Source organism: Rhinatrema bivittatum, unplaced genomic scaffold (genome assembly GCF_901001135.1).
Source record: "Rhinatrema bivittatum unplaced genomic scaffold, aRhiBiv1.1, whole genome shotgun sequence".
Taxonomy (NCBI): Eukaryota; Metazoa; Chordata; class Amphibia; order Gymnophiona; family Rhinatrematidae; genus Rhinatrema; species Rhinatrema bivittatum.
Window position 1 is genome coordinate 58,078 of NW_021820807.1, and position 27,250 is coordinate 85,327.

General features: G+C 46.7%; 1 protein-coding gene across 3 annotated transcripts in view; it reads right to left on the reverse strand.

Moving 5' to 3' along the window:
• LOC115082156 (DEP domain-containing protein 1A-like) overlaps window positions 1–15,945 on the reverse strand; it is a 61,472-nt gene extending 45,527 nt beyond the window's left edge. For 2 of the 3 annotated variants that reach the window (XM_029586414.1, XM_029586412.1), the window contains exons 1-2: window positions 15,634–15,945; window positions 4,984–5,249 (exon numbers count right to left, since the gene is read on the reverse strand). In XM_029586414.1, coding sequence (XP_029442274.1) covers window positions 4,984–5,249; window positions 15,634–15,768 — 401 coding nt within the window. In that variant the 5' untranslated portion in view covers window positions 15,769–15,945. The remainder of the gene's footprint in view (window positions 1–4,983; window positions 5,250–15,633) is intronic. The other variant, XM_029586413.1, reaches the window with a different exon arrangement.
• Between the last annotated feature and the right edge of the window lie 11,305 nt (window positions 15,946–27,250).

Here is a 27,250-nt window from a genome sequence, read left to right on the forward strand (position 1 = left end):
CATTTTGATGAAAATCCAGAGTTCTTCCTCCTCTCAGAGTGGGACCTCTTCAGGTTTCCTTTGTGCAGAGTTGAGCAGGAGCTCCGAGCAAAGCCCCCCCCCCCCCCCCCCTCCTATGGCAGATCTCTGGATTCACTGCCTCACTGGGGTTGAGTAATATACAGAAGCCCTAGGTGCAAGGGTTTATAAGCCCCTTAAAGGCCCTGCTGGTCTGATCAGCACATAAAAAGTGCCATACATAAGAACTGGCAGCAAATAGGCAGTATTGAAGTACAGATCAAGTTCAGTGCTACTGACACACCAGGACCCAGTGCTGTTGATGCACAAGTTGGGGCATTGAGCTGCAATTCAACTGAAGTTGACACAACTGTAGCATCGAGCCCCAGCAACATTCCAGATGGGATAGAGCTGCAAAATTCCAAAGGAGATTCATTATGTTTACTTCCTGCCATCTTGAGAGCCATACCTCTGTCTAGACTTCTGGAGCAAGGATTTTGTCTGGAGACTCCAGATCTGATATATTCCATCTTGGCTCTGATTTTCATGCACCATAGAATTTGTTATTCTAGCCCAGACAGATACCACTCAACAAGAAATAAACTAGTAGAAGCACAAATACAATGGGAAGTACAAAGAGTTAATTAAAAAACCCACAGATGAAGATCTGACACAGCAGTGGCTAAGAGGTGAATGCAAGCCTAAGAATTAGAGTGGCAGCGGAGAATAGTGGACTATGGACAAGTTGGTTCACAGCCAGCATAGAAAAACAGACAAATGCAAATTATCTAAAACAGAAGTGGAAAAACAGTTACATCTCATCATGGGATGCAATACACTGATATTAGAAGGTCTGGAATATAGAAAGGCACAAGGTAGCAGGGCTCATTCATTGGAAAGTGGTAGAAACGTTAATACGTTGTACTAGAAAAACAGTGCTATCATAACCCTGACAGAATTGAACGAAGCATTTGTGATTACCTGGGACATTCCCATTAATAAGATTAGTGGTAGAAAAAAACAGGACAATGTGGTAAAGAATAAAAATTGCAAGAATGACATTTATGATAGAGGTGTTTGTCACCATTCTGTGGATTGCATTTAGAAAGTGAAGATCCTTAAGTACCAAGGGATGCAATCTAAGACCAAGAAAATATGGAAGATATACAGAAACAGTCCCAATCATATTGGGCACAAGTGGCCTGATTAAAAAGAATTTCCAAGCACACCATATGTTGTCCATACATATTACGTCCTATAACTTTTAGAGGCAGCTCTCTTTTGCCCAAAGTAAGTATTAAGGACATTACCAGTAAATATGAGTGATTATTAATATACTCTGGCTTACAAATTAGGTTCATTTCTATCTAGATATGTGCAAGACAAACCCATTTGGAGACACTGTCTTGAGAAATGTAAAAAGGATGCACTCAAAGGGTAGTTGTCCTCTATTAGCCACTTACATCCCTTAAGGCCCTGTACAAGCTGGCCATCTTATAAGTCAGAAGTGGGTATACTCTCTTCAGCCCGCCAAACTAGCACTGGGTTTGGATCAATCTAAAATAAAAAAAAAAATGACACCCCAAAACCACACTCACCTTCTGTTAAGGAAGAGCAAATTAAAGAGGCACTATTGCCAATGAGAGTGGCACTATTGCAGGTGCCACTCATTGGCAACAAAACATTGATGGGTCCAATGTGCAAGAAGTAAAATATAGCACTTTTCACAGTACAGTGTAGAAGACAGGGAAACTTACCAGAGCAGGCCAAGGATACTCTTCATGATACTAATATTGGTCCAGAAAAATCTGATCAGATTGCCAAAATAAGGGATAGCAAGGACTCCCATTTTTAGAGTGTCAGACCCAGAATTACTCAGTCTTTTCAGGATCAAAATCACAAGAAATGGAAGTAAGGAGAAGGAACTACAGGCTGGTTAGTCTTACCTCTGTGGTGAACAAATTAATGGAATTGCTGCTAAACATAGGATAGTGCAGTCTCTAGAATCCAATGAATTACAGGATCCAAGGCAGCATAGCTCAGAGGTACTGTAGGTCTTGTCAGACAAATATTATCAATTTCTGACTGTGTGACCAGAGAGTTGGATCAGAGGAGTGTGCTAGATATAGTGTACTCTTTGCCTAGCACATTTATGTTTAGGCAGATATTTTAATAATTTTATTTCAGTAAGGCTTTTGGCATGGCTCCTCCATTGATGACAAAGAAAATGAGTTCCCTTGATATAGGCCCTAAAGTGACAGACTGGGTTAGAAACAGACTCAGTAGAGGCAAAGGGAAGTGGTAAATGGAGTTCACTGAGGAGAGAGAGGCATACCTAGCCGTGTGCTGCAAGTATCAGTCCTTAGACAGATTCTTTTCAACATTTTCATAAGACATCATGGAAGTATTATTGAGAATGGTATCATTGCAAAGAGACAAACATAAGAACAGGATAGCCAGGAAGTTATGGAAAACATGGAGGGATATAGTGAAGTTTGAGTAGTCTAGGATCTAGCAGCTAAGATTTAAAAGCTAAAAAAAAAAATATGGAGAACTATGCATTTAGGAAGCAAAAGTCAAGGGAGAAGTACAATAGCGGGGGCAAAATTCTAAGCATTAAAGAATAGCAGGATCTAGGGATGATCATGATCTGATGATTTTAAGGTACCAAACAGGTAGATAAGGTGATAGCAAAAGCCAGAAAAATGCTTGGCTGCATAGGGAGAGGAATGGTCAACAGGAAAAAAAAAAAAAAAAAAAAAAAAGAGATATTGCCCATATAAAGATCCCCGCTGAGACCTCATTTGGAGCACTGTATACAATTCTGGAGACTGCATCTTCAAAAAAAGGATATAAACTGGATGAGTTAGTCCAGAGGGTAGCTACCAAAATGATCGGTGGTCTTTATTCTAAAGCATATGGGGCAAAGATCTAAGCATGTGTACCCTACAGGAAAGGCAGGACAAGGGAAATATGACAGACATTTAAATACCTTCAAGGTTTCCATGCATAGGTGGTGGGCCTCTTTCAAAGGAAAGGAAGCTCTAGAACAAGGGGTCATACAAAAGAGTAATTTAAGGAAATATTTCTTACAGAGAGGATAATGGATGCATTGTACAGTCTACTGTGATAATACAATTTATTAGGGCCATCTGTTTAGTGGAAATTCACCAAAAGGGGTCCAAGGGGCACTGCTTGCTTGTAAATTAAGGGCACTGCTGTCTCACACTTAGATAACAGAAAAACATATCTTTGTAGTTTTAGGCAAAACAATGAAGAGTTATAAAATCAAGGTTAGTTTCCCAGGGCTCTGTGGAATGATAGAAGAAAGCAAATGTTTCCTTTAACCATGTGACTAAATCAAAGGAGTGTTTTAATTACTGGGCAAAACTGTATTTAAGAATGACCAATTCAATCACAAATTAAGTCAGGCTCTTAGGCTTATGAGCTGACTTCCTCTTGCGCATAAGATTTCTTTTTGGTCAAATGCACTATCTACTTTGGTGATGCCCATTGTAGACTATTTTTACTTAAGGAGAACTTATTAAAAGTGATTGTGAATTTTTATTTATATATATATATATATATATATATATATATATATATATATATATATATATATATATATATATATATATATCTATATATATATATATATATATATATATATATATATATATTTTTTTTTTTTTTTTTATTTTTTTTTTGTTTTGTTAATAAATGTGTACTAGAAAAAGCTATACAAGGAAATTTAACAGTGCCAGTTAGCCTATGGTTTAAAGCCCTTGCCCTGCTGGTGAGGCTGAAGGATTATTAGAGGAACATATACATGAGAAAGTGTAGCTTGCAATCTGGTTTTTATTTATGTCTGATTTCTGCTGTAGTATAATGCATTACAATTGTTATGGCAATTTCAGCACTTGTAAGGACACTGGGAGCTGCAGGGTTAACTAGGTTGGCAGGTAAAGCTCCAGGCAATTCATATGCACAGTAGGATATGGTGGGGGAAAACTGGTTTACCTTACTTTTGAAAGATATAAGCAAACTGCTGAGGAATTAAAGTTGTGGGGAAAAGTAAGTACTTTAGTAGATTTTCAGAAAGATTGGTTTCATAAGCCTTCTCTGGCTGGCTAACATTTGGTTAAAGGTTAAGCTATTGAGTTTATAAACAATCAACTTAGACTTTACAATAGGCATAGGAGATATTGCATTTTGTATTGAAAGCACCTAGTTTGGTTCTTGTTGGTCTCTTGCAAGTTAAACTATTTCTTTAAAGGCAAAAAGAATGCAGGTAGGCACTCAGCTCCTACTCAGATTTCCAAGTCTGCTGAGAAAATGTCCACAGACCCAAACTACTAGTATTACTTTAGGCCCCAGCCCTGCCAAAAAAAAAAAAAAATGCAAAACCAGCATTTATGATCACAGATCCTAACTGAGCTATTGGAGATGCGACTGCAGAGCAGCGGCAGAAGGAATGTATCTAGATCCATTCAAGAACTCTTGCTCCTGGACCTTTGTAAGCAGTCTTCCTGAATAACAGAAGTGACACTGCTTTGTGTGTACTGCTGGTCTATTACACTCTGACCACCAGAATCAATATGTTCTGATTCCTGGTGAGAATAATAGACAGAAAAATAGTTTAATTTGTATTAGGCAGGAACAACAGTCAGTAAATAGTATTTAGTGTCATGGTGGGAATGTAGTTAACATTCAACGTAAACAATATTAACTGATTGGAGTAGCAGGCACTCATGAGCACAAGATGCCAATTATCCATGCTAACTAGTCTGCTGACAAAATAAGTCTACAAGGAAGGATTAAAAAAAAAAAAATCTTAAACAGCTTATTCAGTAACATGGGAACTTTGAGTCAGGCACTTTGCTTTCATTAATGACCAGGTGACCACCACCAAAATGTATTGTGTGCCATGTCATTAATTGGCACCAGTAAATATTGCTAAAATATTGTTCAACATTTGTACAGTACCTGAATAGTTGTCCATTGTCATCAAGATTTTCTGATCCCCATCTACCTTTTACATCTTCAATGACATGGTTCTTCAGAAGCTTTCTTAGCAACTGGATAGTTTGCTGTCTGGTAACTTCTGGGCCAAAATTGCTGTTGTTTCTCAGGAGCTGATGAAGCCAGTCAATAGCTTCACAGGCAGTAAAACAGTTTCCATAGCTTTTTAAATGTTGTCTGTGTTTCCTTAGTGGCATTCCTGCTCGAAAGTATTTTGTTATTTCATTCCACTATAAAAAAAAAAAAAAAAAAAGGTTTCAGGATATGATATCAAGGCTTACCTCCAGACTGGATATTTGTGAGGGGGGTTGGGTACAGTAATCTGTATAATTGTTATATGTACTGGAACAAGGTGTCATACTATTCTGTTTAATTTTTTATTATGTGAGCTTTTTTGCCTGTTCCATATACTGATGGTAATAAATAAAAAACTTTAAATGGAAAAAAGAAAAACACACAGGTTAGATCAGTCCTCAGTTCAAGATCAATGCAGCTGAATTCACATTTTTTAAAAAATTTACATTTATGCAGATTTTTATTGAATTGTGCACACTTTAAATCAAATAGAAAGTTCACTTTTGAAACTATTCTTAAGAGTTTTTACAATATTAGTTTGGTTATTATAATATGGCTGCAACCAATTACAAAACTGATATTTCTAACGAACAAGACTTTTTTGCTCTATTGCGGAAAACTGTCAAAGTTTCTAGAAACTTTGACTGGCCCTGCCCAGCATACCATGATATTCTCTGCCACAGGGGTCTCTCTTCAGTCTCGTATGTAGCAATAAGCTTTAGCAAAAATAAAATAAACCGTATCTGACCCAACTCCGCGGTGTGGCGGGTGGGTTTTGTTGAGGACTACATCCTGATGTCCTGGGATAACACCTATTACAAGGTAAGCAATTTTGCTTTATCCCAGGACAAGCAGGATGCTAGTCCTCACATGTGGGTGATAAGCAAGCTAGAGGCCGGGTCATTTTGTAGTGAAGCAACACTGAAGTATTGTTGGTGAAAATGAGGCAGCCGAAGATCACAGCAGGTTGGATGTAGAAGGAGTTGGGATTAAACTGGAAACAAGTTCTTTAAGACAGATTGTCCATAGGCTGAATCCTATATCTAAACAGTAATGAGCTGCAAAGGTGTGAAGAGAACTCCATGTTGCTGCTTTACATATGTCAAGGATTGGCACTGAACAATAGTGTGCTACTGAGGTTAACGTCGCTCTCACTGAATGTGCTTTTACTCACCCTTGGAGAGGAAGGCCTGCTTTTTCATAGCAAAACTGTATGCAATCTGCTAGCCAGTTGGATAGAGTACGTTTACCCACTGCTTTACCCGGTTTGTTTGGATCATAAGATACAAAGAGCTGAGTGGATTTCTTATGGACTACAGTGCGGTCTAAGTAAAATGCTAGCACACGCTTACAGTCCAAGGTATGTAAAGTCTGTTTTCCTTGGTGAGAATGAGGCCTTGGAAAGAATGTGGGTAAAACTATGGATTGGTTCAAGTGGAATTCCATAACTACCTTGGGGAGGAATTTTGGATGAGTATGGAGAACCACTCAGTCATGTAGGAATTTTGTATAAGGTGAATACATGACAAGTGCTTGTAACTCGCTAACCCTTCTAGCCAATGTAATGGCTATGAGGAAGATAGTCTTCCATGTGAGAAATTTAACATCACAGGATTCATGAGTTCAAAGGGAGAATGCATGAGCCTTGTTAAGACCAGATTCAGGTCCCATTCTGTGACTGGTGGCTGAATTGGTGGTTTAAGGTGAATTAAACCTCTCATAAATCTACTGACAAGAGGATGTGTGGATATTGGTGCATCTCCCATCTTGTTATGGTAAGCTGAGATTGTACTTAAATGTGCTCTAAACAGATGAAGTCTGTAGACCAGAGTCAGAAAGATGACATAAGTAGTCTAGTAGAGAAGTTGTGGGGCAGGAGAAAGGATAGATACTCTTTTCCCTGCACCACAAAGTAAATCTTTTCCATTTCAAAGAATAGTTCTTTCGTGTGGAAGGTTTATGTGAAGCTTTAAGCACTTGAGATACATTGGTTGAAAGATTAAGTGGTTGTAAAAATCAAGCTTTCAACATCCATGCTGTCAGGGATAGGGATTGAAGGTTGGGATGGTGCAACCGACAGCCTGAGTTATGAGAGTGGGAGCTACACCCAGGTGAATTGGATCCCTGATCGAGAGGTCTAGAAGTATGGGAAACCATACTTGTCGAGGCCAATATGGGGCTATGAGTATCATGGACCCCTTGTCCTGCTGTAGCTCCACTAGAGTTTTGGTTATGAGAGGTATCCGAGGATACGCGTATAGAAGGCCTGAGTTCCAAGGGCGAGCAAAAGTGTCCTTGGCTGGCTGGTTTTTCTCTTTGTGTAGAACACAGAATCTGTCCACTTTGTGATTCAGGTGTGATGCAAAGAGGTCCATTGTTGGTTGTCCCCAACGTTGGAATATCCTAGTTGCTACTGAGTGATCCAGGGACCACTCGTGTGGTTAGAACCGACGACTGAGGCGGTCTGCAACTATGTTGTGGATGCCCGCTAAATAAGTGGCCCGGAGAAACATGGAATGTGTTAGAGCCCAGTCCCAAATCTGAGTGGCTTCTTGACAAAGGAGATATGAGCCCGTACCTCCCTGTTTGTTCAGGACCACTGGCTACTGTATTGTCCGTTTGAATCAGAATAGTCTTGTGTGAAAGGCAGTCCTTGAACACATGCAGAGCATAACGTATAGCTCGAAGTTCCAGGAAATTGATTTGAAATGTTGCTTCGAATTTTGTCCAAGTACCTTGGGTCTGGAGATTGTCTATGTGAGCTCCCCAGCCCCAGGTGGATGCATCTGTAGTTAACGTTATCTGTGGGACCGGTTGTTGGAAGGGTAGGCCCTTGCGGAAATTGTCCTTGTTCGCCCACCAAAGTAGAGATGAACGTAGTTGGTGGGTTACTTGAATTGGAGAATACAGTGGTTGAATGGCTTGGATCCATTGTGATCTTAATGTCCATTGGGTTACTCTCATGGCGAGCCGTGCCATAGGAGTGACATGAACCGTGGAGGCCATGTGACTTTGTAAGGTTAGAAACTGATGAGCTGTTTGAGTGTAGCAAGTTTGCCAATAGGGAAAGTGTGTCTGCCCGATCCTCTGGTAGAAAAGCTTTTGAGAAGATGGTGTTCAATTCTGCTCTGATGAATTGAAGTAGATGAGATGGAATGAGATAGGACTTGATAATTGATGAGAAAGCCCATGGAGTGAAGTAGAGTAATTGTTAGACAGAGAAGCTAGAGCTCCTTGAGATTGACTTCTGATGAGCCAGTCTAGATAGGGGAAGACTTGGACACTTTCCTTGTGTAAGTGTGCTGCTATTACTGCCAGACATTTTGTGAATACTCTCGGAGCAGAGGCAAGTTTGAATGGTAGTACTCTGTACTGGAAATGTTGATGACCTACCATGAAGCACAGATACTTGTGATGAGGAGGGAATATTGGAATGTGAGCATAAGCATCTTGCAAATCCAGAGAACAAAGCCAATCTCCTGTTTGAAGAAGTGGAAGCATGGTGCCTAGAGAAGCCATCCTGAACTTCTCTTTCAGAAATTTGTTGAGATTTCTGAGGTCTAGGACGGGACGTAGGCCTCCGGTTTTCTTTGGAATGAGGAAATAACGGGAATAGAATCCTCTGCCCTGCTGAGTCCGAGGCACCGGCTCTACCGCTCTGGTTCTCAGAAGGGTGGATAATTCTACTTGTAGGTGAATTATGTGATTTTCACTTAATGGAAAATATTTTGGAGGAGAATCTGTTGGAATTGACACAGTATCCTCGAGATATTATTGTAAGTACCCATTGGTCTGTTATTTGTTTCCAATGGTGGTAAAAGGAGGATACTCTACCTCCTACCGGAAGCCCTGGATGAGGATTGAAGAGTTGGCTTTGGTCCCTGGGAAAGGCCTCAAAAGCCTGCAGCCGGTCCCGTCTGCGGCGGGGGTTGAGGCCTAGCTGCCCTAGGCTGTCTGGGCTGAGCTCTTTGCTGCGGCCTAGAAGATCTGCCCCTTGATACTGGAGGGTAATAACGCCTCTGTCGATAGAAGGGTCGTCTAGATTCCTTTCTTGGAGGCCGACGAGATGAATGGGTAGCAGAATCCTGTGGAATGGACGAAAGCCTTTTCCACACGAATGACTCTTAAACTACACAAATGCATCTATAATCATTCAACTGAAAAAGGTACCGAAAAACCCTGCTTTTTGGTACTCCCACAGAACTGCTAATTAGCTGGAAAATACACACCTACATTTACATAATTTTACCCTATGCAGATCTATGTACATAATTGCTGACTGGAGAACCCAGATAGAAAGTTAAAGAGTTGAAATTAAGTGATATCTGCTATGCTTTATTTTACCCAGCACTAGGAGGCAACTTAGAGCCGGAGTTCATGGAGGTATAATGGATGCCTCTTTCCAATCAGAGAGAAAAGAGTAGTTATTTTCCATACCTGCTGTCTTTATAAAGGTCCACTTCCCCAGCTACATGACCTAATCTAAGAACCCACTAAATAAATTTGGGGAAGATAAAGATTTCCCTGTTAAGGTTATTTCCATCATTTTATGTACACCAAAGGTTACAATAAATTGTAAAATACTAAATACATCAGAATTTATGGGACTAAGTCAGTCTAGCACCTTTTCCTCAAATGTATATTATGTATGAGGCATAATGGGACCAACTCCCAGCCTTTAAAGGAAAATCTTTGGGATCACCCCCTTATTAATCCTTTGGAGCATAATGATTACATTCCCCCCCCCCCCCCCCCCAGAACTCTCCAATTTCTTTTCCATGATCCCTTCATCTCACTCTCCTATAAAGGAACCCAAAGTCCTGACTTGAAGATCCTGTATCCTGGCTGCCTGCTGACTGTGGGCTCGCGGGGACATACGTCTGCAGTCCTCAATTTACTTGGTCATGGGAAGGACCCAGACACAAGTAACAGAATTTGTGGCCCACATAATTTTGCCACAAGAGCAAAATTTGAAACCAGGACGTGGCATTCTGTTATTGAATTCAAGAAGTGCTGCTGTTTTTTCCCACTGGTTTCTTTTGTTTTTTACTGAAGAAAGTTTCTCACAGGAGAGCAGAGCTCCGCGTGCCAACTGCCTAGCTCGAGGTGAATCAGAGAGAATATAAGAGGGAGCACCCGGCTGAAAGACTTTGCTGTAGAGAGCTCCGCCACCTAGTGGCATGGAAGACATACCCAGACAGCATGGCTAATTCAGCTGCTTATCTACGTGAAGATGCTCAGTACTACAATAGCAAACATTCTTAGCAAGGGAACAAGTTGGTCTGCTAATATTTTATAGAACTCTGCATTAAACCCATCAGGCCCAGGGATCTTCAAGAATTTAGCCTTCTGGATTCCCATTAAAATTTCTCCAGTGCTGATAGACCTATTCAACCTTTGAAGATGTTTCTCCTCAAAAGGTTTTCAGCCCCAAGTTTGTTTTGGGGTTTTTTTTTAGAAATTCCTGACATCTAACACTATTATATCCATCAGAAGTATACAAGATGTGCATAAAAGTCTTTGAACGATTTCAAAATATCATGATTGGAGTGCACAGCTGAGAGTGCAGAAGGGGGAGAGGCAGTGGGCGTATCCTCTCGCTTTAATGACAAATAATACCAGATCACCCAGATCGTGGGAGGCCAGCAGGTGCCATTGTAGAGTGGAGTCTGCATGCAGAAAACTCTGCAGGTCTTGGAACCAGAAGATGTGTACCTGTCTTTGCAGACACATTAACCTTTAGCCACCTTCTCTTGAGAGATTCTGAACTCCAGCAGATACCTGGTGTTTCTGGTTTGCTCAGAAAAAAACACTAGCAGCTTTTTCTGGATACAGGTGAGAAATTCCATCATCAGGCTCAAAGTGGAGAGACTGTGCCACACCATGCTGCTCACCAGCTGATTCACCACTAAGACCCTTCCATAGTAAGATACCAGTTGCAGCAAACCCCTGTGACCTCAGGTGAGCTTCGACCATCTCTCAAGCTCAAGCCAGTTGATATAGGCTGTGGGCTTCTGTGACAGATAGTGAACCCACCTATGTATTTCAGGGTATCCCTGTATCACAAGAAATTCTCAAGCGGAGAGGGAGAGCATCCACCCACTGCAGTCCAACCAAAAGGCGTGAGCATTTGGCCCGGTTATTTATTTAAACCAATTTATATTCCACCAACCTGAGAATCTCAGTAGAGGATGCTGAGGAGTAGACTTATTGTTAAATATTTTATTTATATTCTACCTTTCAAATGCTTCAAAGTGGATTACATTCAAGTATTGGCAGTCCCGCATCCTGCTCAAGTCAGCCAGGTCCTGAGCCACAATACATCGGCATAGGCCCTCCCACAAGTCGAGATCTTGTTAGTGCCTGAATAGCATGCACAGAAATGGCAGCATGGCTATGACACTATCAGATGTGATTACCCCACACATTATGGCTGATTCATCCTACTGCCTACCAGCAACCAAACTTGCTATTCCAGCTATAGAATGTTTTATCAAGCTATACCCACCTACATCTTCAACTGTATACCATCTCTGTGGCAGGCCCCATACTCTGGAACTCACTACTGAATTCCATACTTTTATTGACCAACACAAAAGAACTCAAAAAGGCCATAAAAAAACCCCCACCTATGCTCCTCAGTCTTTACCGAACCTCAACTATAATACTCATTCCCTTCATTCCACGAATATACATGTCTCTAAGTTGGTTATTTTTCCTGTCAATCTATTTTATGGTTTTTATTTGCTTTTTAATATATTATGTTCTTGAAGTTATTTCTAATTATGCATGTTTAATATTGTAAACCGCTTAGACCTATATATTGTATAGGCGGCATAGAAAGATAAATAAAATGCCCCCACCTCCTCCTAAATTTCTAAAGAGAAACAAGTCCCCAAACAGAAATTCACACTCTTTAGTCATATCACCTAAGGAAACATGCTTATTAGATGCGTAAGTACCAACACATCAGCCTGTTGTAGTCACAGCAAATATTTATTTTGCAACACTCCTACAATCCTCTTTTTCTATTCTGACTTCAGCTATCCACCGGAAATCCCACACTGTCTCACTAAACTGACCTGCCAGAGGTCAGATAACCAGCCACACAACTGCTTTTTGCATCTGGAGCTTTGTGCAAGAGCCAGGGCAAGGCTCCATTTACAGTTTGCCTTGGGAGCCCTCACATTTTATGAAAGCCATTAAAAACCCTCCTCCTCTTTTCATATTTGGTTTTTTTTTTTTTTTTTTAGACAGACAAGAATTTTCAAAGTCCTAACAGAAAGGGTGAGTTGGGCCGGCGGAGTCCACAGGAACACACCAGGGACCAGCCAACGCCACTCTCGTGGACTGACCTGGCAGCTTGGGTCTCCTCCTGTCCAGCTCAGCTCGTCTAAAGCTGTAGCCGGGGCGAGGGGCACTGGACAAAAAACATCTCTTACCAGCTTTGTAGCTCAGTAGGGTCCCAGAGTAATCAAGCGATTTTCCATCCTTGTCAAAGAGTGAGAACCCTGGGACGGAGGGAACCACCACCGCAGGAGCCATATGCCAGTGCACAGGCAGAAACAGTGCTCCTAACAGTCTGGGCTCAGCCGGCTTCCTGCCTGCTTTGAAAGACTAGCTAGAGGGCTCAGGTGGAAGTGATTGGCAGAGAGCCTGCACGTGACTGGAAGCAGAAGTTCCCCCGGAGGAGTTATTTTCAAGGCTGGATCAGGGGTGGGGCAGCCAGTGCCCACTGGTGGAGACATCGGAGACTAATATGAAGGGGTGGAAAGAAGGGAGGGGGGAGCCTTGAAATAAAAGGCAAGTTGCCCTGAGGCCCAGGTGCAGCATGTTCTTACCCCTGCTCTCTGCCTGCCCGTCTGCCTCCTGATTTTCCCAGCTACCGCTTCTTCCCCTCAACAATGAGGGAGGACGTCACCAACCATTTCTTAGAGGGTAGAAGGGGGGGGGGGGGAGGTTAAGGAAGGAACCTTAACCACTTCACTATTTAGTGGAGGGTAGAGGTAGGCTGAAGGTGAAGTCTCCCCGGAGCACCACTCCTCATCAGGGTCCAGCTCGCAAAGAAGGTCAGACAACTGGCGAAACAATGCAGTCTGCTCGACCCTGCTGTTGGGAGCATGCACATTCATGCAGTTGACGGGGGCAGCTCTCAAACCGCAACCTCACATGCAGCATTCTGCTTGGCACGACAGACCTGAGGCTCAACACCTCTGCCTGCGGGACCCTCGAAATCAAGATGTCCACCCTGCCAGCCATTCCAGATTCATGACTGAAGGCCATCTCATCGGCCCACTCCAGGCAACACTCCAGAATCCAGGCTGCTTTGACATCTGGAGTGGTATGGTCCCCTGAAAAAAGCTGACCGGGTAACCCAGCGTGCTTGAGAGCGGCGAGTACCCCAGTGCCTGCAGAACCTGGACCCTAGGTCATTTGCGTTAAGAGTGCAGAATGTTAAAGCCATTCTCTGTCAAGAAGAGTAACGGGTATGTGCATGGTCTGCCCCGTCACAGGGCCTCCTGAGGTGTGCACAGTTCGTGATGTCTCTCCTCACCAGGGAGGTGGCTTGCAAGCTGCACCGGGGCCACCCTCTTTACATCTCCCTCCCTGGCTACCCCTTGTCCTGCCAACCTCCATGGTTGAAAAAGGAAGCTCACTTGCGGGGCAGAGCGGACTGCGGACCTGGTGCCGACCTCCGGCCCCTTTTCCTCAGCCACTCGCCCACTCATACTAGCCTGCCTCTCCCTCCCCATTGAGTCCCCAGGCCCCAGCCTGGGACCTGAGCAGGGGAGAAAAAAAAAAGAGTCTGAGTGATAGCGGCGGAAAGGAGGGGCGAGGAAGGGTCCAGGATCTCCCCCTCCTCTAAGCCAGAGATGGAGGGAGAGGAAGGGACAGGGAGGACGACACCTGACAGGAGCTGGTCGATTAGCTCCTCCCCCCAGAGACAGCATCCCTTCTGGAGGGGGGAACCTGGCCAGTTCAGACTCCAGCCAGGACAGGACAAGGTCGGGGGGGGGGGGGGGGGGGGATAATGCCCTGCCCCTCAGTAGAAGACGACCCTCCTACCTCCACCCAACCCATCCTCCATTTCTTCAGAAGGAGGAGCAACAACAATGTGGAATCTGGGCAGAGGGTCAGGGAGCGGAGGAGGGTCCTCCTCAGCCTAGGACAGCGGTAGTGTTTGGCCCACCTCCTGTTCAGGAGGGGAAAGGATATCATCGAGGGGTCCCCGCCCCTCGATGATGACCTCAGATGTGGGTGGGGAAGGGAGACCTCTGGAGATGCAGCCTCTTCATTTTTAACTGGTGGTACATATGATTCTAACTGTCCCTCTCCTCTGGTTCCCACCAGGATCCGGACTGACGGACCCTATATGTCCCCACCCTCTAGGGGGTGCCCCCATGGGTCCTCAGGGCTAATCCCTAGGCTGAAGTCCAGTTCTCCATTCAGATCACTGGAGCGAGACTCAGAGGGCCCATCCTCCCCGCCCACAACCTCCATGGCGGTGGACTCGGGAGGGAATGTCTCAGACACCTCATGAGCAAAGGTTCCTGACACTAGCTACTGGGGACAGGAGGGCTCCAGCACCTGGCTGGCCACCTCCTCAGAGGATATAGCCTGATGGTCATCCCCCCAGGCTTCTCCCGGCACAAGCTTCCTCCTTTTCTTGGAGATAAGGGAGGGCCCGACTCTCTCCAGCTGTGGAGCAGGGAGAGAAGGTAAAGGAAGGGCCTCTATTGCATTGAGCACTCATGCATTCCCCACACCCTCGATGAGCTGAGGTGGGGGGGCACCTCTTCTGTCTCACCTCCCACACCCATAAACAGAACGGAGGGGGAGGGGGAGGGGGGGGGTTTCACCAACAAGTCGAGATCTTGTTGCTGCCTGCATAGCATGCACAGGAAGAATGGCTGAACGGCTATGACACCATCAGATGTCATTACCCCACACATTATGGCCGATTCATCCTGCTGCCTACCAGCAAACAAACTTGCTATGCCAGCATTAGAATGTTTGTCAAGCTATACCCACCTACACCTTCAAAATGTATGCCATGCCCCCACCTCCTCCTAAATTTCTAAAGAGAAACGAACCCACAAACAGAAATTCACACTCTTTAGTCATATCACCTAAGGAAACCAACATATCACCTAAGTACCAACACACCAACCTGTTGTAGTCACAGCAAATATTTATTTTGCAACACTCCTACGATCCTTTTTTTCTATTCTGACTCCAGCTACCCACCGGAAATCCCACACTGCCTCACTAAACTGACCTGCCAGAGGTCAGATAACCAGCCACACAACTGCTTTTTGCATCTGGAGCTCTGTGCAAGAGCCAGAACAAGGCTACATTTACAATTTGCCTTGGGAGCCCTCAAATTTTATGAAAGCCATTAAAAACCCTCCTCCTCTTTTCATATTTGTATTATTTTTAATTAAGACAAGAATTTTCAAAGTCCTGACAGAAAGAGGGAGTTGGGCCGGCGGAGCCCTCCCACCCCGGGACCAGCCAACGCCATTCTCGCGGACTGACCTGACAGCTTGGGTCTCCTCCTGTCCACCGCGGCTCGTCTAAAACCGCAGCCGGGACGAGGGGCGCGGGACAAAAACCGTCTCTTACCAGCCTTGTAGCTCGGTAGGGCCCCGGGGTAATCGAGCGACTTTCCATCCTCGTCGAAGAGAGAGAACCCTGGGGGCAGAGGGAACCACCACCACCGCAGGAGCCATACGCCAGTGCACAGGCAGAAACCGTGCTCCTAACCGTCTGGGCTCCGCCGGCTTCCTGCCTGGTTTGAAAGGAGAGCTCGAGGGCTGAGGAGGAATTGATTGGCAGAGAGAGCCTGCACGTGACTGGAAAGCAGGCGTTCCCTTCCTCCAGAGGAGCCTATTTTCAAGGCTGGGCCGGGGGTGGAGTTATGCTCTGGTGCCCCCCTTCATGGGGACAATGGAGACTAATATAGAGGTGGAAAGAAGGGAGGGGGAGCCTTGAAACCAAAAGCTGCAGGTTGCCCTGCGGCTCAGGAGCAGCACGGCCATGCCTCTCTGTTCTCTGCCTCCCGCCTGCCTCTTGATTTCCCCAGCCACCGCTTGTTCCCCTCACCCACAACCTGGGGGGTGGCCCTTATCCACATTTTGGTGGGTGCCGACCATTTCTTACAGGGGAGAAATTGGGGAAGGGGGTCCTTCTTCAGGGAGTTGGATTAGGGAAGGGACGACCACCACTCCACTATTTAGTGGAGGGTAGGGGGCACCCAAAAGTGCACAAAATAAATTAATACAAAAGTAAAAGAACTCAAACATTCAGGATTAACTGAAACTGGGGAGACAGGGGAGGGGAGTAGAGCACCCTGTCCACTGGCAGGCGAATTCCTCCACCTGGCAAGCAGACAGCGCAAAAGTGCTCCGCTTTGATCCCGGCGCTATCATGCTTCAGAAGGCAGCCTCGCAGTCCCAGGGGACTGTCCCCAGCCAACCTCCTCTGCCTCAACCGCCAGACTGATTGCCTGGCAGCGGACAGGAGAAAGTTGACCAGGGCATCCCTCTGGTACAGAAACCTCCTCCTCGTCGCTTGCCCATAAATCAGGAGGTGTGGGGTGAAATTTAACCAAAAGCTCCAAAATAATGTCCTAAGGAAGGCTAGGAAGGGGGTTAGCCTGGGACACTTGAGTCCCAGGTGAAAATGGTGTCATGAGCTTATAGACACAGAAACCCTGTCTCAGAATTCCAGTCATGAAATGGAGTCTATTGAAGGTCAAATCAGAATAGTTAAGATGAGCCAGGAGAGGTCCCCTTGATAAAGTGAAAAAGATCTACCTCCTGTAACCCCTGGGGAAAAAATTAAAGTAGGGGAGTATGTTTTGTTTTGTTTTTTAAATGTAAGAACACAGAGGGAGCTGGCAACAAAATTTAAAGAACTTAAAAAACTGACATGATCTTCCTGAAAGGAAGATTGCTGTGCTGTGACTGAAGCTGTCATGGCTCAAGTACAAAAAAAAAATAAAAAAAAAATACAGTAGCATTGTTTTTTGTTTATCTGCCTGGGGGGGAGGGGGGGGGGGCATAGTCTGACAGCAGGGTGCAGCAGAAGAGAGGAGGTGATAAAATGCTGTGATTTCTTATGCAGAGCTGTGATCATTGTGGCAGTCAGCTGTTTGAGGTCTCTGGAGTGAGGGCAGACATGCAGGGCATCACTGAGTCAGAGGCGGTAAAAAGTTGACCGGAGAGTGAGGAGAATTGAACTGCCCGAGATGATGAGATCGCTGGAGTCGGTCAGGCAAAGAATTGATTGACAAGAGGGCGGGGCTGCAATCGGAGGAAAGCTGTGAGGGAGATCCTCGGGTGCAGGACGGTGTTAGTTTTTATTTAGCAGTGACAGCCTGGAGGAATCTGCTGCTACTCTAATAAGGCAGAATTTGATGAGGACCCCTGGGAAGGTCTCCTAAGCGGAAAGTATGTGCGCCATGAATTGGAAGTAACCCGGGAAGGCGCTTCCGGGTTCACGTTGGCTTGGGGATGACTTTTAAGTTAAAAATAGAGTTTATTTTTTTATTTTTATGAAATTTAAGCAGTGAATTAAATTAAAAATTAGCGATTCTGGGAAAGGGGACTCTGGCTGAGCCTCCCCATAAGTTTCAAAGTCCCGATTAATTTTCACCTGACTCAGTTTAAGGGGTTCCAGAACTCTAATTAAAGTTAACATTGTGACAAAATAAACATTGTGGTTATATCAGGGGCACCTCTCCTGGCTCATCTTAACTAACCTGGTTCTGATTTGGCCTTCAATAGACTCCATTTCATGACTGGAATTCTGAGACAGGGTTTCTGTGGCTATGTAAATGAGCTAATGACACCATTTTGCGAGCCTGTGCTGGAAAGTGATGCGGCGAAGGGATTGGCGGACTCACACACACAAGTTTCACTGGTAGAGAAATCTGTTTACTTTTTCAATGTAAAAAAAATAGCTCTAAAATTTCTAAATTTTCTTGCCTAAAAATTAATACAAAAGGGGTGGGGGGTGGGGTGTTCATAAAAAGGATTCCAAAAGTCCTTAGAGGACTACTTGAGCTAATGTCAGCATGAGTGGAAGGATCCAAACCAAACTGTAACTATCTTCTTCCCAAAAGAGAGAATGACAGTTGGCAGAGCTGAGAGAAGATAGCCTGGATCTATTTCTGGGTATAGACTGGGATGGGGCAGCCAAATGCTGCCCTGCCCCTTAAAGGTAAAGGAACATTCTGTTCTCCGGTGCCCCCTAGTGGGGACACAGAGACTAATAATTAAAGGAAAAGGAAAGGGGGGAGCACATAACTAAAAAGCTGCAGTTTGCCCTTGTTGCGTTCGTGCCTGTTCTCGCTCTCGCTCCACCCTCTCTACCTTAAGTGGCGACTCCCTTCAGGTCTGACGGACAGATGCTGCCGCAGCTTCTCCTCGCCGTACTTCCTGGAATCCCTGGGCTGGCCTGACGCTGTGGATCCGCCATGTTCCTGATGACATAAGGGCGCGCGCGCTCCAGAGTTTGTACTGGCAAGGGTGCAAACCTTGGGGGCGTCCCCCCCATAGTGACATCATCTGCTTCCACCTTAAAAGGTCTTTGCTTGCTACTTCGAATCGAGTTAGCAAGGGGAATTCTTTCTCCGCTGCTCTGTCTCCACCACCTTATCCAGGAGTACCCGCTCCTCGGGGGCCCTGCTCTCTCTTCTTGATTTCAGACTGCTAAGACGGGATCCGGTACCCGCTCCACAAGGGCCTATGTCCCTGAATGCTCAGAAGACTCCTTACTACCTGGAAGCGATCACAGACGTGAACACAGTGAGTTCTATTACAGATAGGAACCGGTACTCGCTCCACGAGGGCCTATGTACCTAATCTCCGAAGACTCCCTTCTGTCTAAGACGTTATTGCAGGTACGGAAATTGTGAGTCATTATTGTAAATTGCAGATAGGAACCGGTACTTGCTCCACGAGGGCCCAAGTTCCTAAATCCCTTCTCAAACTCACTTCTATATTAGAAGCTATTATATACCTTTATCTGGTGCATTACTATTATAGATTGCAGATAGGAACTGGTACTCGCTCCACGAGGGCCTATGTTCCTAAAACTCTCCAAAGACTCTCTTCTATTCTACAAGCCATCTCCTACACAGATAATGTGAGTTCTCATTTCAGACGCATATAGGAACCAGCACTCGTCTACGGCTCCTGTTCCTGAATATACTGAAGACTCTGTTGCATAGAAGCCATTACAGATATCTACAATTGTGAGTGTATCATCTACTACTGGTTATATATCCAGCATACCCTAGACTGTCTACTCACTACTCATAGTCTCTCTCTACAGCTCAGCAACCCAGAGACCGCAATTCCAGTATCGAAGGGACTGCAGCCCTGCTGGGCATATCAGCTCACTACTGCCACCTCTGGTGGTTCTACTTCCTGTCTAATAAAGAACTATCTGTGTTTGTTGCCATACTCCAGCCTAGCCGGTGGTCCCTCTCAGGAGGATTCACAATTCACCTCAGTGTCATCCCTTACACTACTAGAGCGGTATTATACAACTGCCACTCTGTGGGAAGCCAATCCACCACAGATCATTAACTCCGCCTGCGGAGTATTACAATTGTTAGCTCTTCCCCTTGGCAGGGTGATCCATAACAGATTTCTAACCCTCTGGCGGATTTATAGCAGATTGCCACTCTTAGTAGCAGGGATTGATAACAGATTGTTGACTCCTCCCTCTCCAGGAGGAGATCCATAACAGACTGCTAACTCCGAGCAGCAGAATTATAACAGATTGCCAACTCCTCCCCTCTGGAGGAGCAGATCTACATCAGATTGCTAACTCCTCCCCTCTGGGGAGCAGATCTCCAACAGCCCTGCAGCCCAGTCCCAAGCTCACCTCGCCTCTGCTGTCATCCTGTTCAGCTGCCTGCCCTCTGTTCCCCAGCCACTGCGTATTCCTGTCAACAAAGGGGAGTTGGGGGGCGGGGGCGACAACTGGGGAGGCCCAAATCTGCCTTATGGCGGGGGGGGGGGGGGGGGGGGGGGGGGGCGGGCAAGGGTGATTGCCGACCATATATTAGAAGGAGAAATTAGGGAGGGAAGAAGGAGGGAAAGGGACCCCTACCACTCCACTATTAAGTGGAGGGTAGTGGTGGGAGGGGATAAGGGGCGCTCAAAAGTGCGCAAAGTAAATTTAATATGAAAAGAAAAGAACTTAAATATTCAGGATTAACTCAAACTGGGGAGGGAGGGAGGGAAGCAGAGCACCCTGTCCACTGCCCAACGGCGGGCGAATTCCTCCACCCGGCTGGCAGACGCGGCACAGAAGTGCTCCGCTTTGATCTGAGCTCGCACTATGCTTCGGAAGGGGTCCTCGCAGTCAAGGGAACTGCCTCCGGCCAACCTCCTCTGCCTCGGCCGCCAGACTAATTGGTGGCGGACAAGACGAAGTTGACCAGGACGTCCCTCTGGCGCAGAGGCCCCCTCCTGCTCGCACGCCTATAGATCAGGAGGTGCGGGGTGAAATTTAACCAAAAACCCAAAAATAATACCCTAAGGAAGGACAGGAACGGGGTTAACCTGGGACACGTGTCCCAGGTGGAATAAATCCTCCTGCCATCCGCAGAAAGAAGAGGAGGGGGTCTACCCGGAACACGTCCTTCCTGAACCTGCCGGTCCCCTTCTTGGCTGGGAGTCATCCCAAAGTAGAATGATTCCCAGCGGGGACCCCTCCCCCCCCGTCTCCCTGGCCAGGTCCAAACACATCCCGCCAGGGGGATGTCGGGATGGGAGATGAGGACGAGGTGGTGCACTGCTTGGGTCACCTGCAGGCTCGGGTCCTTCCGATAAGTAAACAAAGAGAGATAGATGCCTTGATCTTTTTCAAATTTTTATTAAAGTAGAGAAGACTTTATAAAATTGCCCGACTCAGGCCGAGTTTCGCAGCTCAACAGCCGCTGCCTCAGGGGCTACAAATAAACCACATAATAAATACAATTAATAAACCTAATGCTTATAATAACATACAAATAACTTAGTGAGACAATTAAAATTGAAATGTTATAAAATGGTGACATCTAAATTTAATCAAACAAAATAAAAATCAACATAAAGACAACTCTCGTTCCGTTCATTATACAGCAAAAAATATATCTTCAATCACTATATAAAGACCAATATGTAAAATTTTCTTTACCTTAGACAATCAAGAGTCTCGAATGAAATACAATGGTGTGGAATCATCAAGAAACAAATAACTGTGTATCAGTGATGCAAAGCAACTACAAAAGATGTACAGACCATTAATGAAATCTTTTTGATACTTAATTTAAATGCTAATCCAGGCACCTTCTTGTAGAGCTGCTCGACGGTGGCAATTGGGGCTTCTAGCAGGTCCCCAACTGTGGTCACCTGAGCCTCGACCAGATGGCGTCTCAGGCCTGGGTCCTCCATCCTCTTCAAACCCAGAACGGGGTTATGCAGAAGGGATTCGCCTAGGAAGTCCCGGCTTCTGGTAGCCATTCCTCTGGCCATGCCCAGAAGTTTCCAGGCCTTCAGAACTTCTTTGTAGAATTCTGGTAGCTGCGAGAGGGGCTGAGGGGCAAACAGCTGCCAGTCGTACCACAGATTGCCCATTTGGTGGAAAGCAGAGTTGCTTACCTGTAACAGGTGTTCTCCTAGGACAGCAGGATGTTAGTCCTCACACATGGATGACTTGATCAGATGGAGCCCAGCACAGAAAACCTTTATCAAAGTTTTTTAAAAACTTTGGCTGGCACACTGAATATGCCCAGCATGCCGCTATTCATGCATCCGCCCGGGGTCCCCCTTCAGTCTTATAACATAGAATACACGAAAAATAAAATAACAAACATAGGTGAAACCCAGCTCTGCGGGGTGGTGGGTGGATTTCATGAGGACTAACATCCTGCTGTCCTAGGAGAACACCTGTAACAGGTAAGCAACTCTGATTTCTTCTAGGACAAGCAGGATGGTAGTCCTCACACATGAGTGAATATGTAACTACAGGCTGCTCCCAACCATAAGATAGCCAGCACTTAACAGGTGCCAACATACACAACAACCTGCTATAACACGGGAGACAGCCTGAACCAGAAAAAAGGACCCGAGGCAGGGAGAGTTGTGTTTCAGAGCCGAAAGAGATTGGGGAGGACTGATTGGCCGAAATTGCTGTCACGTCGGCCGTCCTTGTCCAGACAGTAATATGAAGCAAAAGTGTGGAAGGATCTCCAGGTTGCAGCCCTGCAGATCTCAGCCACTGGCACCGCACGTAGTGGGCTACCGAAGCCATCATGGCTTTTACAGTCTGAGCCTTTACGTGGCCAGCAAGCCACAATCCCGCCTATGTGTAACAGAAGGAAATACAATCTGCTAGCCAGTTAGATAAGGTTTGCTTAGATACTGCCACCTCCAATCTGTTTTTGTCAAAAGAGACAAAGAGTTGTGTGGACTGTCTATGGCCTGCCATACACTCTAGGTAAAAGGCTAGGGCTCTTTTCCAATCCAAGGTGTGCAGAGACACTCACCCTGGTGCAAATGCGATTCTGGAAAAAAGATAGGCAGGACGATCAATTGATTGAGATGAAATTCCACCACCACCTTCGGCAGGAACTTAGGGTGCGTTGAAAAAACACCTTATGAAAAAACTTTGTATAAGGTGGGTATGACACCAAAGCCTAAAGTTCACTGACTGTGTGCGCTGAAGTGACTGCAACCAGGAAGATGACTTTCCAAGACAGATACCTCAGGTCACACAACTGCAGGGGCTCAAAAGGGGCTCTCATGAGGTCCCAGAATACCGCCGGGGGCTGAATCGGAGGCTTGAGTTGAAGTAAGCCTCGCATGAAGCAGCCCACGAGAGGTTGTACAGAAATGGGCGAACAATCCACTCCTTGGTGGTAAGTTCCAATAGCACTGAGGTGGACCCTCATGGAGATGGTCTTCAGCCTCAGAGAGGTGCAGCAGGTAGTCCAGAAGCTTTGAGGTGGAGCAGGAGAGCAGGTACAACCCATGCCCTTCACACCAGGTCGAGGACCTCTTCCACTTGAGATTGTAAGAACTCCTAGTGGAAGGCTTCCTGGACTCCAGCAAGACCCAAGACACCTCATCTGAAAGGCCCAGGGCCTGCACGATCATCCTTTCAACATCCATGCCGTGAGAGATAAGGCTCGGAGATTGGGATAATGCAACCTGCCCTGATCCTGAGTGATCAGGGCCAGAGAGGACCCCAGACTGGTCGGCGCCTGGAAGGAAAGGTCTTGTAGAAATGGGAACCAGATCTGTCTCGGCCAATAGGGCACAATTAGGATCATGGTTCCCTGGTCCTATTGGAGTTTCAGGAGAGCCTTTGTCACCAGTGGAAGTGGAGGGTATGCATATAGGAGGCCAGAGCCCCAATGTCAAGCAAAGGCATCCGAGGTCGGCCTGCCGTCCTCCCTGACCAGTAAGCAAAATTGCTCCACCTTCCGGTTGCAAGGGGAAGCAAAGAGATCGAGATCCATGATCCCTCAGAGATGGAAGAGCCGATCCACTACCTCCTGCTTTAGGGACCACTCGTGGAGGTGGAACGAGCGTCTCAGAACATCCGCCATCATTTCTTGGTTCTTGGCAGGTACATGGCGCGAAGGAGGATGCCCTGGGACAGAGCCCAGGACCAAATCTGGCTCACTTCCTGACAGAAGAGAAATGACCCCATGCTTCCCTGTTTGTTCAGGTACCACATCACCACCTTGTTGTCAATCCGAACCAAGACCACCTTGTTGGTTAGATAGTCCCGGAACACCCATAACATGTACCAGATCGCACAGAGCTCCAAGACATTTATCTGACATCACTCCTCCTGCAAGCACCACCGACCCCAGGTGCGAGATCTGCAATATTGGCTCTCCATCCCAGGTGAGAGGAATCCGTAGTGAGGATGACTTGTGGTGGAGAAACCTGAAACAGTACTCCAACATCCAAGTTGGACAGGGTCTGTCACCACGATAGGGACTCTCGTAGTGGCGGGATGACCGTGATGTGCGCCCAAAGGTCCTGGGTTGCCTGACACCACTGGGATCGCAGAGTCCACTGTGCTGTGTGCATGTGTAGCCGAACAACATGGACTGCTGCTGCCATGTGGCCCAGCAGCCAAAGCATCTCATGGGTAGAAGCCTGGTGCTTCTGAGAGATCGCCCCCACCAGGGACATCAGGGTCAGTTCTCTGTCCTGGGCCAAAAATGCTCTGGCTTGACCTGTGTCAAAACAGGCTCTGATGAAGTCCAGCTGTAGAGATGGGACCAGGTGGGATTTTGTGTAATTGATTAGAAAACCCAGGCCCTCCAAGATCCTGATGGAGGACTGAAGCAACTGTACCAGTGGCGCTTTTGATTAGCCAATCGTCCAGATATGGGAATACCTGCACCCGCTGCTTCTGAAGAGAAGCAGCCACTACAGCTAGGCACTTTGTGAAAAAGCAGCATGCGGATGCTAGGCTGAAGGGTAGCACGTGATACTGAAAATGGCCGTCTCCCATCACAAATCGGAGGTACTTCCGATGGCTGTGACAGATTGCAATGTGGGCTTAGGCATCCTTCAGATCGAGGGAGCAAAGCCAGTCCCCTCTCTTTAGAAGAGGGAATAGGACCCCCAGCAAAAACATTTAGAATTTTTCCCTTATAAGGAACCTGTTGAAAGCACTCAGGTCCAGGATAGGATGGAGGCCTCCTGTTTTCTTGGAGATTAGGAAATACCTGGAGTAAAACCCACCAGCCCATTGGTCTGATGGAACGGGTTCGAGGGCTTGAGCCGTTATAAGGGCGGAGAGCTCCACTTGAAGCATTTGCTGATTCACCGAAAACCCCCTGACAGGCACGGAGGGGATTTCAGGGGGACCCTTCAGAAATTCAGTCTGTACCCCCAATGAACAACAGATAGGACCCATTGGTCTGAGGTAACAGTCAGGCAATGGTTTGCAAAAAACTGCAGGCGGCCTCGGACTGAGGAGTCATTCATCGCAGGCACAGGTCGCTGACTTAAACCCCCTCTTAACCAGTCAAAATCCTATGGCAGGACTTTGCTGCGGGGCTGGTTGCTGTTGAGGAGCACGTGGTTGCCGCATGTGTGCCCTGGGTGCAGCATGCTGATATCTTGCCTTACCCATCAGAGGGTTATATTTTCTCAGGTGGTAAAAGGGATGTCTCGCCCTGCCTGGATGACTTCTTGCCAGAAGACAGGGTCTGAGGTACTGGTGGACAGGTGCTGGAGGGGTTCTTGATAATCCTTCAGCTGTGCCACTACCTCCTTGATTTTATCTCTAAAGAGATTATCACAAGTGCAGGGAATGCTCCTGCATTTCAGGCCGGAAGTCCGAGGCTTGAAGCCGGGCCATGCGCCGAGCTCCTATGCCTGCAACGGCCACCCTCACCACCATTTCAAAGTTATCATAAGTGGACCGGATCTCATGCTTGTCATACTCAGAACCCTGCTGGATCACCTTCAGGAAGTCCTCCTGAAGCTGTTGTGTTAGGCGTTCCACCAGATCCTGAACCTGTTTCCAGAGGTTTCTGGAGTTTTGGCTCATATATAGCTGGTAATATGCAATCCGGGCTGCCAACATGGATCCCTGGAAGACTTTCCATCCTAGGGCATCCAGGGCCCTGTGATCATGGCCTGGTGGAGCGGAATCATGGGTCCGTGTGTTTTTTGCCTTCTTCAGGGCGGATTCCACCACTACCGACTGATGTGGAAGTTGATAGCACTCAAACCCCGTGGTGGGTTGCACCAAATAAACTGCATCGGTCTTTCGGTTAAATGGGGGAACCAAAATGGTGTGCTCCCACAACCGGACAAACAGATCCTTAAATATATCATGCACTGGCAAGGCTACCATCTCCTTGGGGGCATCCACAAATTGGAGGACCTCCAGCATTTTATGTCTGAAGCCCTGCTCCGTCAAGAGTTGGCATGGCACCGACTCTGCCATAGTACAAAACTGGCGAATGTCAAGTCCTCCAGTGGAGATTTACACCATTCTTCCGGAGGCAACAGCTCGGAGAACAAATCCTCGGAGTCCTCCAAAGAAGATGGTGAGGTCTTGTCCTCCCAAGGGTCATAGGGGCCCTCTTCCTCACTCAGAACATCTGGGGATACTAGCCCGTATGGCTCCCCAAGGCTTAGACCCTGAAGGCACCGGGAGCTGCAAGTGCATGGGTACCAGCACCACTGGGTCTGCGGACATCAAAGGGTGCATTGGCACTGAAGGCACTGCAGGTACCGGAAGCAGTGAGGAAATCGGGGGGCCCAAAGGCACCGAGCCCAAAGGACCCAAGGGGGTCACCGCTGATCGAGGGGGTCTTCCGCAGAAGCGGGGCTATCGACCCCAAAAGCCTTTCCTCATTGGAGGAATCGGCCACTGGAATAGTTTTCGGAGGAGGCCACTCCGGTGCCCCCTGTGGCATCGAGAGCATTCGGGGCACCAGAAGAGGCTGAGTTGACAGTACGCTGAGGAGTAAATCTAGTCACACCAGCAAAGGTGCAAGCACCGATGGAGCAGGCTCTGGTGGCAGCTCTGATGGGACTGGTGGCTTGATGCCTTGTAGGGCTTGGCTGACTGCCAACCGCACACAGTGCTCCAACTTCTCTTCGAATGCAGACAAAGAGAGGACAGCTTGAGGAGGAAGAGGCAAAACCAGATCCCTGGCAGAATCCAGAGGGGGATCGATGCCCATCACCGAAACCAGTGGGAATCTCCACAGGCCCTCAGCCTCGATGGAGGGCGATACCCCCTTGGCCCGGGACCGCTTTGAGGGCAGCTTGATCAATGCCTGCATCTTCCCAAGTTTAGAGCCATGAGAAGATGATGAACAATGGCAGTGCTTTCTTGACTTTTCCCTATGCTCAGCCTGGTCCTTCCCCGGAACCGAGGGAGATGGCGAAGATCTGTAACTGGAACGAGAGGATACTGAAATCAGACGATCCCCCATGCCCAATTCCACCTGAGAATCTGGTGGAGGGAAAGTTAAGACTGGAGCCGGAGTCGCTGAGACCTCACGTCCCCGGGGCATCGACTCTTCCGACGCCGAAGTCAGGGGTCCAAATTTTGGCACCAAACAGCTTACACATTTTGTCGAGACACATGCAGCGGCCCTTGG